Genomic DNA, 14,546 nt, shown 5'->3' on the forward strand with positions numbered 1-14,546 from the left:
AAGATGGCACGTAGCAAATCAAAACTCCGTTAAATATAGCTGAAAATCCAAAAAGTCCCACGTGGAGAGTTATGTTTGGACTCGAGAGACTGAAGGAACACCCGGGTCTCCCGTAAATTCCTCAGCACAAAGAAAAGCAAAATATAATGATTGCATGTTTATGGTAGCATGATGACATAATATCTTTTTTCCTGGAGAGACATAATGGATGCTTAAGACCTAATGCTCTCCCCACTCACTCACACAAGCGTGGACATCCACTCTACTTTTGGCATGGAGCGCCTAAGTGAAAGAGAAAGAAGACATTGATTCTCATTCTTTTTCACAACAGACAGACATGAATTTTTAAAAAAAACAATAAAGAGAAAATGAAAAGGGCAAAAAGCTTTCACGTCCATTTCCTAGCAAGGCCACAAAGGCTACTTTTTTTTATGATTCATAGCCACAAGTTGGGTTATATTCTTAGTATCTATTCATGTATTATATAAAAATAATGTCCACGAAAGCCAAGATTGAGCAGTGACAGAAGCTACTGGCTTAGACGAACTTGGATTATTCTGGCGACAGATTGACAATGTGACTCAAACCTCCACCGTGCATGGAATGGACACAAAAGACACACACTATCCCTTTCTGTCATCCACCTCTTCACATCCCATATAATAATCATCATGAAGTGCATCACCTTTTCCTACTCAAAAAGATTATCATCATTTCCCATATTAAAAAAGCATACAAACCATCACTCTCGAAGCTATAATAATAATAATATTAATAACAACGACAACAAGTCATAAACTCAACTCTCTCTTTCTCATTCAAACAGAGCCTGCTCTGGTTCTTCTTCCTTTTCTTCTTCTGTTACCACTTTCTTTGAAAAGCTTAACAAAATGGCGATGAAACCCATTAACGTATTGATCACAAAGCCTTCACCTTTGGGAAGCATGGTGGTGATGCTGATCCTATGCATTATGGGTTTCTATGCCCTGCATTTCCCTCACTCTTCGTCTTCTTCTTCATCATCTTCCTCCACTCACTTAGAAGCCCTCTTCCTCTCAACTTCCTCAAACTCCAGCATCTCCTCCTACCTCCGCGACCTCACCATGCACCCTCACCTCGCCGGAACAAAACCCGCTTCCGACACCACTCGCTACGTCATCAATCACTTCACTTCCTTAAACCTTCAAACCCACACCGTAACCTACAACACACTCCTCTCCTACCCCGTGCACTCTTCCCTATCCGCGCATTTTGGCGATGGCTCTTCGTTAAACCTTCCCCTCACCGAACCAACCGTACCGGGCGTGGTGCCTCCCTACCACGCGTACTCTCCGTCAGGTGCGGTTCACGCGCCGGCGGTGTTCGTGAATTACGGGAGGGAGAAGGACTACCGTGCGTTGGGGTTGATGGGGGTGAACGTTAGTGGGTGCGTGGTGATAGCGAGGAAAGGAGGGGACTTGGGGAGGAGCGCGGTGGTTGAGAGGGCGGAGGCAAATGGGGCGGCGGCGGTGTTGATTTACGGCGAGAGTGACACGTGGCGGAAGGGTTTCGAGAGAGGACACGTGATGAGGGGCATAGGGGACCCACTTACTCCTGGTTGGGCTGGGGTTGATGGTGCTGAGAGTTTGGGTTCGGAACATTCTGAGGTCTTGAAAAGGTTTCCTAAAATTCCATCCATGCCCTTGTCTGCTGACACTGCTGACACCATTTTGTCCTCTCTTGGAGGTCTTCCTCTGCCCCAGGAATGGAGGAGCACGCTGCGGTCCAAGTTCAGAAATGTTGGTCCTGGCCCCACCTTTCTCAATTTCACTTACCAGGTGTGTAATGTTTATTATGTGATGACATTAATAAATTTTAAATGTAATGTCTCTCTCAAGTCAAACGTGTCATCTTCTGTTTTTCTTTGTTTTTGGTTTGAGCCCTTAAGCCTTTGACTTGAGAAATGATATGGCTCTTTCACTTTTTAACTTTCCTTTTTATCTGTGAAGTTGGTCTAACCTGTACTCGCTGAGAGGGAAAAAACAGTTCTTCAAACTCTAACTTGTACTCAAAAAAGAAGATAATGAATGGGGGCTAAGGTCAGGCAAAAATGAAAGCTCAGGTTCTTGATTTTTGTTCCTTTGGTTAAGGCAAAAGCTTTTTCAGATGTGCAAAACGCACCTTTTTTAAACTATTACATGGAGTTGGATCGTTAAGTTAACCGTGTTGTGATTGTTTGTTACTTTCTCTTATTCCATTTTCAGGTGAATTGTGGGAATTTTACATTTTCATACAGCTGCTATGTTATTCATTGTGCATTCATGATATCTGACTTGATAAAAATGAAGTGGGGAGTTCAAAAGGAGGAATAGGAACAGTTAAAATGTGAGAGTGGCGTTTATGTTTTTATCTGTTTTCTGTTTTTCAGGGTGAGAAGAAGGTGGCCACCATTGAAAATGTTTTTGCTGTTATAAAGGGATGGGAAGAACCTGATCGATATGTTCTGCTTGGGAACCATAGAGATGCATGGACATATGGTGCTGTTGATCCCAGCAGTGGGACAGCTGCGCTACTTGACATTGCACGTCGATATTCTGTTCTATTGGGCTCAGGGTGGAAGCCAAGGAGAACAATCATTCTCTGCAGTTGGGATGCAGAAGAATTTGGGATGGTAGGTGGTAATTCCTTCTTAACAATTTATAAGGCATTGTGGTTCAAGGAATCAAGTGGAAAATGACAAGGTTATTTGGTTTTTAATATTTTTCATTCTTGTTAATATCTGCTATAGCTGCTTTCATAACAATGTGGTGTCACTGCTTTCATTGTCTTGCACTTGCATCATCTTCTTAATACTGATTGCAATTTTTTACCAGCTTTTTGTTTATAATCTTCAGTTCTCTTCAGTGCACTGTCAATTGCTTTCTTCATTAGCCAGATGTGCTCATTATCAAATTAAATGAGCTTGCTTTATTTGAATTATGGAGCCATTTCCTGTAATATCCTCTCTAAATCATGTTTACCTGTTTACGTAGATAGGATCCACCGAGTGGGTTGAACAAAACCTTATTAATCTGGGTTCCAATGCTGTAGCATACCTTAATGTGGACTGCGCTGTTCAAGGCCCTGGTTTCTTTGTTGGCTCAACTCCTCAGCTAGACAGTCTTATTCTTGAGGTCACAAAAAAGGTATTTATTTGAAGTAATGATCATTTATAAATGATGGTGCCAATGTACATTTGGATAATTCTTTAGGAATATATCATGCTCAATCCTGGTAATCCAGCAATTCTGAACATGAATCAACATTTACTTTCATTTCAGGTCAAGGATCCTGACTCTGAGGGTGTATCGGTATATGACAATTGGGCTGCTGCTGGTGGAGCCAATAATGTAGTGCTTTTGTTACTACTGACCAAGTCTGTTATAGTTATGAAAAAAATTTCCTTTTAAGATGATATATCTATGATGAAGACACTTAAATATTTTAGCTGTCTTATGCTAATGTGGGCTTTTGCTGTGCTTGGTTGAAAGTGGGTTTCAATTATGTTGTCGAATCCTCGTTGCTTAGTGGTTTTTGTTTTGTTGGATTGCAGATTCAGAGGCTTAGTGGAGTTGATTCTGATTTTGCTCCGTTTGTGCAACATGCAGGGGTTCCATCCATTGATATGTATTATGGAAAAGGTACATACCTCATCCATGAACTAGAAGATTCTGTATGATTTGTGGAAAGTCTTGCAAATGTGCAAGTAAAATGATTGGAAAAGCCAATCCGGTGGGTCACGTCACATGTAGAGGCATTTACTGTGGTTACACGATTAGTGTCTATTAATATATCTTTTTGGGTACTTAAGAGTCTAATCCGTGATTTTAAAGAAAATGTCTAGTTTATGATAAGGTTGATACTTAATACAGGCTCAATTTCTTTCCATTTTTAGGATTGGATCATTTAGATCTGAGTTCATGAGATTCTGTCATGTTAATTAATGTTTTTAATTTGAAGTATGCATTTATACTTCAGTGGTATTTGCGTTTTTTACCCCTTTTTTTTTTAATTATCAATCAGTCTTAATTTAGGAATAATATCTAAATTCTAATTTAAGTCATCCAGGAACCATAAATATAATGATCATTCCTGGTCCCTGTATTCCTTAAGCATATATTGTATTGCAATACAAAATTAAAAGTTCTTGCACAACATGCTTCTAATATATAATGTTATAATGTATCATATATCCATAGGCTTGGACATCAAATAATTTATGATGCAATCTCTCTCCATTTTTCAGATTTTCCTGTCTATCACACTGCTTTTGACTCCTATAACTGGATGATAGAGTATGGAGATCCATTCTTTCAGCGCCATGTTGCTGGTCAGATTTCTCTTTTTACTAAATAGTGTTTTTAAAATGGTTTTCTTTCAATAAACTGTAATCCGTGTATTAAAATCTATTTTCCGTTCTTTGTTGTATTAGTCACTGGAGTTTGGGGGCTTCTAGCTCTTCACTTGGCTGATGATTCCATTCTTCCTTTCAATTACGTTTCATATGCAAATGAGTTACAGGTGCACATTCATATTCACCCTTGCTTGCTACCATCTTTTGGGGTAGGAAGTTATGCTGTCCAACAAGTTAGGAAATTTTATTTGAGAGCTAATTACAAAACCAAATTAATTGTTACTAATAAGTGACATGTATGATGCATAATGGAAGTTTCCCAAACAACAGATGGATGTGATGAGCACGTTTGCATTGATTATTGATCTAACAGTTTTTTTTTTTTTTTTTGTTGTATCTAAAGAAATATTTAAAATTGAATTGTCAACAATTCCATTAAATTAACGATATTTTATCTAAAAATATTTTTTTTTAAATGTTTTATTTTACATTGAAGAAAAGAAGATCAATATAGGGCTGAGGCAAAGAGTGAATTGAATTGAATAAAGTTTTTGCAATATTGATGTTGCATGTATAATTGCTGCCATCAATTGCAGAGCATTTTTAAATTGATTATATAATCTTCCCCTGCTTTGGTCAGTTGTACAATAACATGTTGAGCAACTTGATAGACCAGCAAATTTCTCTGCATCCGGTAACTGTGTCAATTCAAAAATTTGCTTCTGCTGCTATAGAAGCTGATGATGAATTAAAGGTAAAGAAAATAACCACAACGGGTTTTCACATATTGATATATCTTCCAATGTGTATAATCACTCCTACTTGCCATCCCTTATCTCCATAATTCATGCTTGGCTTTGTTTTGAACTGCAGAAACTGAGATTGCAAGAAACTACAGGTTGTGTTGCAGACATGAAAAAGAGAGCGTTGAATGATAGACTAATGCGTGCTGAAAAAGGCTTCCTGGATGCAGATGGACTTCAAGGAAGGAAGTGGTTCAAGCATCTTGTGAGTGTGTGAACCTTCTATTTGTTCAAAGTTTGAAGCTTTCATCAAAACGTGAATTTTCCTGTGTAGCTTATTATATTTTGGTTGCATCTAAATATCATATATGAGTGGTATTCTTAATATGCTAGTTATCTACTGGGAAACAAATGATTAAGTTGAAGTTGATCATTATTCTTGTTTGAGATTCAACAAACTGTATTTTATCGTTGCATATTTCCTAATCTGTTCTCCTATAGGTGTATGGGCCTCCAAGTGACCATGAAAGGCTGAATTTCTTCCCTGGGATCACTGATTCCATGATCATTAGGTCAACAAATGGAGGAGAAAGAGAAAGGCTAGCAGCAATTCAACATGAGATATGGAGGGTTGCCAGAGCCATTCGTAGAGCTGCTTCTGCACTCAGAGGAGAATTCACCTGAAAACTGATAGGAAAACACAAAGATATATGTTTGTGTTACCTGTAAATCTAGTAGTGTTTCTTAATTTCTTTTTTCACACGAGTGGAGTAGTTAGCTGTATTTTGGTGTACATACTGTACATTAACCTTTCAAAAGTCAGCAGTTGCCACATTTGAAATATAAATATAACTTACTTGAAATTGAATAGATTCTCACTTTAGCCAAATATCAGAGCATAGTTGTACCTTTAAAAAGCGCTTCTTGTGAAATAAAGCAATAAAAAACTAGTATATCATTGTAGAACAGCAAAACGGAAAAAGTTTAAAGAAAGCTCGCGCCAGGTAGGGGTCGAACCTACGACTTTCTGCTTAGGAAACAGACGCTCTATCCACTGAGCTACAGGAGCGTGTTGGAGCAATTTGGCAAAAATATTAATAATAATATTTATTCAAATTATAACGCGGAGTTCCCGCCTAATCGGTTTTTGGTTGAAAAATTCGAAAGGAAGTATTCAAAGTGCCAACGCAATTCGCATTGAGGAAGAAGACGATGGCGGAGGATCCAATTTCCACCTTCTGCAACGCACTGGCAGCTTTCTGCAACCACCTCCATTCCTCGTCCGATGCTCTCAGACAATCCATCGATCGCCGACCTATACCTCTCGGTTCGCTTCTCTCTTGCCCACTCTCTAATTTTTCTCTACGGTTACAATGAAAATCCACACTCTTCAATTGTTTAAACAGATTCTGCGTCGTCGACCTTCGTGCAATGCCTGAATCGCCGCGTTTCGACTGCAAGCGCCGACCTCGATTTGCTTGATTCCATGTCGTTCGGCACCGTATCCTTCGAAGAGCTCCTAGGTCATTGCAACGAATTGTACAAGAAGAACCACTCGGATCTGGTTGAGCTTGAAGATTGTCTAAAGAGCTACGGTTATGTTCCCGGTACTTACTAAAAAAACCTCTAACCTTTTTCCGTTTCGTAATTTTCTGTTCTCGTTAGATAGAATTTTGTTTTGTCTACCGTATTTAGATCTGGATATTGATGAAGACGACGAAGATGAGGATATACAACATCAAGATCCGGTAGACATATTGGATAGTCCGACTTCTTTCTATGGATCACTGTCGGTGGCGGATTCTAGCTTCAAGAGTTTCGAAGATGCTTTGTATCCTTATCGTGTGCCTCGTTTATTTTCTTCCACAAAATCTCGAGTTTTCGTTCAGAGGTTTCTCTTCAGGTTTTTCCATTTAAGTTTTGAATGCAGGCAAGGAACTAATACGATTTTTCGGCTTCTGAACAAATTTTATATGTAACGAAAAAACCGGAAGGAAAAAAATAGAGAAAAAGGATTTGCTCAGAATCAGATGAAATATTGAAATTAGGTTGGTTTTAGGTTCTGAATGATAACGAGTAAAATTAACATACGATTGTCATTTTAATTTTTAATTCATTTGATTTATTTTGGTGCTTTTCATTCCAGAATTTTTTGTTAAAGCTCTGAAAAAGATTAGCCGTCAATGCGATAATTCATCGATCGGTTTGATTGAATATTATGATAATAAATCTTTTTAAGTTCCTTAATTCTCTTCAGACTTGATGAATCTTTGAGTTTGAAAAAGCTTGGGCTGTCAGATGCATGTCTAGCCACGTTAGCATCGGAAGGTTAATGAATGCCATTTGTCTCATAAGCATACTTGTTAAGTAGGGAGGATTTCATTTCCATGCTTGCAATTAGTTGCAAGTTCTTTCTTTGTTAACATCGATCTATTTTTTTCTTGTAGTGCTCCTATGACCTGATCATATTATTGATTACATGAAAACTAGCCTTAGCTTCTCAAATTAATTGTATGTTCGTAATTTCATTTTTATCACTATTTTCACGCATGCAGGGGATTTGTCATCACAAGAACCTGAGAAGTAAGTTAAATGTTATGGATATCATTTTCCTGTTGTGGGACTTTCTGCATTTCTATTGATAATTCCTGCATGATTCTCATTCCCCAAGCTATGGGTGAACAGAGTACAACAATTTAAGCAGCAACATCAACCGGTTGGGGAGATAACGGTGTCATCTGAAGGTAGGAAGTTTTCATCTAATGGTAATTGATTTTTTTCTCCTGTTTCTGGAGATTTTATAAATTTGCCAAAATAAAATTTAGAGCTAGACAAGGAGAATTTAAAGTCAGCTGAAGCTCCCAGCTCCGTTTTAAGGATATTGGAGAGCGAATTTGAATGTCTTCCTGCCTACATGAAGGGTCTAGCATCATGGGAGGTGAGGTTTTTTTATGCAATTCGATATTATACACGTTTCTATACAAGGTATACTTGTTCTTCCGCATTGATGAAGGGTAGCTAACTGATATTTGCCAAGCTAAGGGTAAAGAAATGTTTTATGTTTTCAGTTTTTCACTAACAACTAAAAAAATGTTATCGTATTTTAATTTCATTTTTCATCTTAAAAGACTCGTATAATAAATTTCAAAATAGTGACATTTTGTTGTTTTTACTTTTTCTTATATAATATGATATTTTTTTGTAATTACTAATAAAATAAAAATAAAAATAAAAAGTACATCCTTAAACCAAATAAATGCTAATATTACTAACAATAAATGTACTTTACATGTAATGGGCTAAACGAAAGAGTTTACAGGATATCAGTAATTTACTTAAATGTATGGCATTATTGCCCTTAGTTAAACTTCAAAATGCAAACTCAAGGATAATTTGACTTGACTATCACGTATGCTTGAGAAATTCGTTACCCTATTTGACATTTCGGGGTTATTTGTGCAATATGACCTCCTAGGATCTACTTGTAGCCGTTGATAAGATTAATTCAAGCCTAAGCCTGAAGACGAATAGATGCAACTTCTTCCGTCAAGACGAAATTCCTTCATTTGAATTAGGTAGGCTCACTATACCATATTTGCTCGTATCTTTGTTCTGATTCGACTATTGCAAAATAACAATTTGTTGCTTGTGATTTGTTCGCATTATAAGATCTTTCTTTGACATCGTATACTCACACTTATGACCTGAAATTGGGAGTCGTCTTTGGTTGAAGCAAATATTATTTTATAATATTTTTAAGAACACGAATCATTGCACCAGACCAACAATCCTTATATTTCCTACCGTTTGCTGATGCTCTGTTTGTTCAGGTCATAAAGCAAGATCATATTTGCTGCTTTTAGTGCGCATGAACCGTTTGGTTGTTGAAACGATTGATGGTATACTCACGTATAGAGTACTGTAGATATGAGATCCAGTGGAGAACTTGGTGTTTCATCTCCTAATTCACCTTTTCGTTGTCATTCAATGCCAAGAAGCACTGGCACGGACACGAACACAGCACATTACAAAGTAGTGTCAGTGTCATACTTTGAAGTGTTCGGTCATCCTGTATTCTTAAAATTCTTTATGTTCTGTTCCCTTTTATTTGAGGCCGAGTACAACATCCTCGTATTCCTTCTGCTGTTAACAGTAAAGGTATAATATTTGTTGTTATTTATTGCTGATTATTGATAATAGTACCCGATGCTTGATCTTATAGATTTTTTTTTTTTTTTGGGTTCTTGCATTTTATTGCCCCAATTTTACACTTTCTCAAAGTATGGTATAACAAAGCACTTCTATTTTTGTTTTTCAAAAACGCAACATAAATTAAAAATTGACGAAGTCAGCGTCATACACAAATAATAGGTAAAACACGTTTTTGGAGTTCAGGAACAAGGAATAGATTTCTTTCAGAAATTTTTAAAAAAAAAATATTTTCAAATAGTTTTATTTATCTTGATAGGTACATTTAGGATAACTTATATTAATTTTTTTATACCCTTATCGTTGAATTTTAAATCAAATTGCGACATGGAAATTTTTTTTAAACATTAATGACTTTTATTAAGAATTTGTTACGGAATTAGAAAAAAAAATCATGTGATGGTTGGTTTGATTGAGAACTATGACAAATATATATAAAAAATTAATCCAAGTTTAATCAGTACATTTAACTAATCCACTCATCTCTCTTATGATCTAATTAATTTGTTGAACTTGCGAAACTTTGCTTATATCAATATTTAATCAGTATTACTGTTTAGTGTGAAATAATTCTGTGGAAATTCCTACAAATAGGTAAAGACAGTTTTTGATGAGTCTTTCAAATGTAACTGACAAAATAAAGAAAAAAAAAAGAAGATACAAATTCATTCATATTTACATTCACTAAATGTAATTCGTAACATCCAGCATGATTCATAATTATTTTCTTTCATTTTTGTTTCTACTACTTCAATGAGTTTCAATTCATAAATGATAACGAGGTAATATGATTTGAGAGTAAGGTACACTAGCGCTGTGTATCAGTATATATAGTTTGTATGTTTGCCTCAATACCATACCAAATAACGTTTCTTCATGTCACCTAAGGTACCCCATAACCCAGTTCTGCATCCATGTCCCTCTCTTCAAAGCCATTTTCTACCTCTTCCAAGTCTTTCCTTGCAACCTCAAGGTCTAGTTCTGTAACTGCGAGCTTTGCCTTCAGCTTCCTCGTTTCCATCTCTAATGAAGCTACATTGACCCTTAGATTTTTCATGCACTCAGCTCTTTCCAAATAAGCTTTTGCACCCAATGCTGATTTAACATGTGGCTCCAACCATATCAAGTCAAATCCAAAGGGTTGAAGTTCTTCCCAAAGAGTTTGAAGGTGCATCATACAATCATCCTTACCCATATCCCTAAGTGTCTTAGTCTTAAGGAAATGTAGCACTCGGCCTAAGGCTATGAATGCCCACAATATGAACCTAGGACTTCTTCTTTTTTGATTCTCTACTAGTGATGGATGCCATGAACATACCTCCTCCCATAATGGAATAAAATATGCTTCTTCTGGCTCTAAACTCTTGAAATCTATAAGGTCACTTAGAGGGGTTAAGATCACTTCCTCATATTCATTAAATAAAGAAGGATACATAGGAGGAGCACTAGGAATAAATTCCACTTGTTTAGGTCCCATTTCTTGATCTTCTGAGTGTACGAATTGCTCTTCTACTTCATTTACATTATCACTTTTCGAATCATGGGTACTTGTGGGACTTGAGGTCACATCTGAAGGTGTCATTTCCTGCTCTTCGATTTCCACTTCTGTTAGCCCAGGTTGGTCACCATTAGGTTTGTGAATTGTGGCCAAGTTGTCCGGAATGTTAAATGCGACCTTAGAGACTGAAACTTGAGCTTCAATGATACAAGTGTCATTCACAAGATAACCTTGAGTGGGGTCATGGAATTCACTTAGAGGGATGAATGATGAAGAACCCCAAGCACTATTTCCAGCATTAAACTTCTGCTGGGTCTCTGGAAGAATTCAATCATCTAGAATTAGAAGTGCCATTTATAATCAACTATATAATAAAAATCTGTTTATAGTAAATTTTTATTAAAAATCATATGATATTACATAATTTACTTCATATATAATATTAAATATTATAGTTTTTAATATATAAAAAATACTATTTATTACTTTTTTTTTTAATGTCTACCATTAGATACACATTAAAAAATTGTATTAAATAGAGACAAATAACCATTTTCTTCCATCTTGTCCTTGTTGATTTAATTTTCGATTCAATTCTTAAATTGCGCAATGATTAAAAAACGGGGGCGTAATTCAGATTCCTTTTCCTCTGGATAAAAAAATATATTCCTCTACAAAGGCCAGACAAAGTTTGAAGTCGCAACAACATTGATATCTATCGCGTAAGCTAAGTCTGTTAGTCCACCCTCCCGATAAACATCAGTCTTATTTTAATTTATGGATGAAATGACAAAAAGCCTATTATCATAGGTTAAGACACATTTCTTCATAACTAGTCATAAAAAATAACAGCATTGAAAACTCTAAAGAGAGTTGCAAATTAACAAAATGAGTAATCAAGACAGTTACCCTTTACAATTGACTTCTTGGTATCCACATGATTAATAAGAGCCAACCTGAAAGACGCAAATCTGCTCCAACCATATGGTGCTAGAGAATCAGCAACCTTCATATACAAGGACAAATACTCTACATCCCTCCCCTTAGGATATAAGACAATCTTCCTGTCAAAGTAACAATGCCACATGAACTTTAGTGTAGATCGTTGTATAGTTATTAACGGCTAAGAATTTCACTCAATTACCATCTATAGCCACCAACTTTGAAAGCTTTAGAGGATATTTTCTTGTTTTTCAATTTGGAGAAAGCTTCAACCTTCCATGTGAATTTTTCCACAGCAACAACACCCTTTACTTGCTGGCTCTCCATTCTATCAAGTACCTAGACTTGGGTTGCTGCTACAAACAAAAAACATCAAAGGTTAAAAACTACAATGCTTGATGCAGCATGAATTATATAGGCAATGTAAACAAGTGGCTATTGAAATATTAGTTTAAAAACAAGAAACGCATTACGCTTTGAAAAGAAAAGATTTTGTAGCAAAGTGGCAAGTCCCATATGATTGATTAAGCCAAAAACATGAACATCAAATTAATGAGAGTATTCCGAATCCAAGAAAGAGAAGTCAGCTTAAATGATTAGTGAGTTTCTGACTTTGTGTTAGGAAGGTGGCCAAGAAAATCAATGGTTGCTTGCTAGGAGTGTCATATACACAAAGTCAAACTGTGTAATGTTATTTTCACTATGCCTCTCTTTGTTTTCAGGTTGAAAACTTCCCAAAGAGAGTTTAGTAACCTTCAATAAGCAAACAGACCCTATGTTGCTCACAATTTTTAGTATTAAACAAGAAGTATGAAATAAAATGGATAATATAATTAAGAATGATAAAAGGAAAAATTATTTTATAAAAGTGTTGTGAGAAATTATCGTCAGAACAGTATTATTTATTTTTCTTTAAAGAATACAAACTTTTTTAAAAAGAAAATACATATATTTATTTATTGGTTTACTTATATTTAATTCGCAAGAGGCAGAGGGGCAAAACTGATACGAGGAAAGCTGGTGGCCATAATGAACCAAAATAATCCGCAACAGGATTATTCTCTCAGAATTCATGAGAAAATGCAGCTTCCAAATTTTTTTTGGAGCTTGAATGAGAAGTAGTTTGGAAATTACATAATAAACTTTATTCTTATTTTCCTTGATGGATGTTATGCTTTGTATTGATCAAACAAGACGACTGACAATTATAGAATTTTTATCTAACACAAATTAAATTAACACTATAAATATTATTAATTTATACTAATAATATAATATACCATATTAACAGATGATTTTATTAATATAAAACATTTGTGCGTGTGCATTAAGCACAATTTATATTAATAATTTATCTTTTATCAGATTAAAAACCATGTTAACTCAATCAATCCTAATGCTTAATATTTTCATGAAGAAACTAAAGGAGCAAAAGATATATAAGAAGTCAAGTGCTGGGACTCTTCTAAGAACCTTACAATAAAAAATTTAAAATTGAAGATGTCATCATCTGGAGTTGCACAATACCACAACCTATGAAAGTTCTGAGAAAAACGCTTCCTTGGAATATCATGGAAAATGCCCAGGGGATACATTGTGGTCTATTTATCATTTTAAAATACTTCCAAAATAACAAACCTTAATTTCAAGGTTATATATCTTTACTATATTAGCAAAAATATATATATACCTTAGAGAACAAATGTCTTAATTATAGTTGCAATTCTATATGTAAATTAAAAGTAGAATAATAACAAACAAAAAAAATATATTTGCTTTTCACCATACAATTGTCGCTTGCTCTTTCTATGTTGAAGTCCTTCATATCAAATTAATGGGAAAAAAATTTACATAAAACTTTATATAAATCTTCACGGTTATTTTTTTTCTTTTAATTATATTACCTTACATAAGTTTTTTTTTCTCTATCTTGTCTTTATCCTCATTTCTTCTCTTTCTTTAAGTTGAGTTTAGTATTTTATTAATCTCAATTCTTAAAGCTAAAGATAAATAGCTAATAATAATAAAATTTTATTAAAAAAAAGTATTTATTATATTTTTATAACTTTAATATAATAACTATGTACTTTTTTTATAAAAAAATTTTTATTTGTGGATGTTTAAAACTCGACTCTAAAAATTGATATTAATAAAACTCATAAAAAAAAAAAAGTAATAGCGTGATACTTAAAAATTTATTTGATTTTGATTTTGATTCTTAAAAAATTGATCCAAACATCTTTGTATAATTTAAAAGTGATTTTGCCCAGAAAAATATAACTGTTATTTAATTTATTAGCATTGTTATGTTCTTTTTGTATATCTAAATTTAAATTGACTACACAAGCAAACAACTTAATCCTTTTATATGTCTCTAATATAATTACTAGTTTTAAAAATTTATTTATCATAGATATTATTTTTTTCACTAGTTTCGATTGTAATTTACTCTCATCCACAACCATAGCTATCGATATGTGTTACTGTATCAAAAGAGTATGACATCTCTTATGTCATATTCTCAATAGACAAGGTCTCACTATATAACACCAAAGCACGAAACTGGTTTGGAAAAACCGAAACTATATAATTAACTGTATAACCAAAATTATATAATAAACCGGTTCTCAATAGACATCTCACTATATAACATCAAACTAACTAACTAGGGAAGGTGCTTCTGATCATATATTCTTACCTAAGAGAAAAGGAAGATATAGTATTGTACATAAGCTTTTTTAAATGGGTTGTGATGTTTGCACCATTGCTTTGTTTGCATAAT

At 34.8% G+C, this 14,546-nt stretch overlaps 3 protein-coding genes and 1 non-coding gene across 5 annotated transcripts; 2 read left to right on the plus strand and 2 right to left on the minus strand.

Moving 5' to 3' along the window:
- Nucleotides 1–807: 807 nt before the first annotated feature.
- Nucleotides 808–5,970, plus strand: LOC113862887 (probable glutamate carboxypeptidase AMP1). Of its 2 annotated transcripts, none has more exons than XM_027496161.1 (10): nucleotides 808–1,817; nucleotides 2,408–2,650; nucleotides 3,012–3,164; nucleotides 3,300–3,368; nucleotides 3,572–3,659; nucleotides 4,265–4,348; nucleotides 4,451–4,539; nucleotides 5,013–5,126; nucleotides 5,246–5,380; nucleotides 5,617–5,970. In XM_027496161.1, exons 1-10 carry the CDS (start codon nucleotides 891–893, stop codon nucleotides 5,797–5,799), a joined length of 2,085 nt encoding a protein of 694 aa, XP_027351962.1. In that variant the 5' UTR covers nucleotides 808–890; the 3' UTR covers nucleotides 5,800–5,970. The 2 variants fall into 2 exon arrangements, with proteins under 2 accessions (XP_027351962.1, XP_027351963.1); XM_027496162.1 differs by having other exon boundaries at nucleotides 831–1,817; nucleotides 3,300–3,371; nucleotides 5,617–5,929.
- Nucleotides 5,971–6,111: 141 nt separating this feature from the next.
- TRNAR-CCU lies at nucleotides 6,112–6,184 on the minus strand. Its single transcript has one exon. It is a non-coding gene; the product is annotated as a tRNA-Arg (tRNA).
- A 143-nt stretch (nucleotides 6,185–6,327) lies between these two features.
- Nucleotides 6,328–9,181, plus strand: LOC113862888. The gene is made up of 9 exons (XM_027496163.1): nucleotides 6,328–6,442; nucleotides 6,522–6,722; nucleotides 6,811–6,946; nucleotides 7,373–7,443; nucleotides 7,671–7,698; nucleotides 7,801–7,880; nucleotides 7,941–8,053; nucleotides 8,591–8,690; nucleotides 8,946–9,181. The coding sequence occupies exons 1-9, from the start codon at nucleotides 6,328–6,330 to the stop codon at nucleotides 9,038–9,040; spliced, it is 939 nt and encodes a 312-aa protein (XP_027351964.1). The 3' UTR covers nucleotides 9,041–9,181.
- A 1,026-nt stretch (nucleotides 9,182–10,207) lies between these two features.
- On the minus strand, nucleotides 10,208–12,091 carry LOC113860977 (MATH domain and coiled-coil domain-containing protein At3g58270-like). Its single transcript, XM_027493567.1, has 3 exons — nucleotides 11,967–12,091; nucleotides 11,732–11,886; nucleotides 10,208–11,139 (listed from the first exon to the last, which is right to left on the minus strand). Exons 1-3 carry the CDS (start codon nucleotides 12,089–12,091, stop codon nucleotides 10,208–10,210), a joined length of 1,212 nt encoding a protein of 403 aa, XP_027349368.1.
- Between the last annotated feature and the right edge of the window lie 2,455 nt (nucleotides 12,092–14,546).

Source organism: Abrus precatorius, unplaced genomic scaffold, assembly GCF_003935025.1.
Source record: "Abrus precatorius isolate BTA unplaced genomic scaffold, Abrus_2018 Scaffold3, whole genome shotgun sequence".
In the NCBI taxonomy this organism is placed as follows: Eukaryota; Viridiplantae; Streptophyta; class Magnoliopsida; order Fabales; family Fabaceae; genus Abrus; species Abrus precatorius.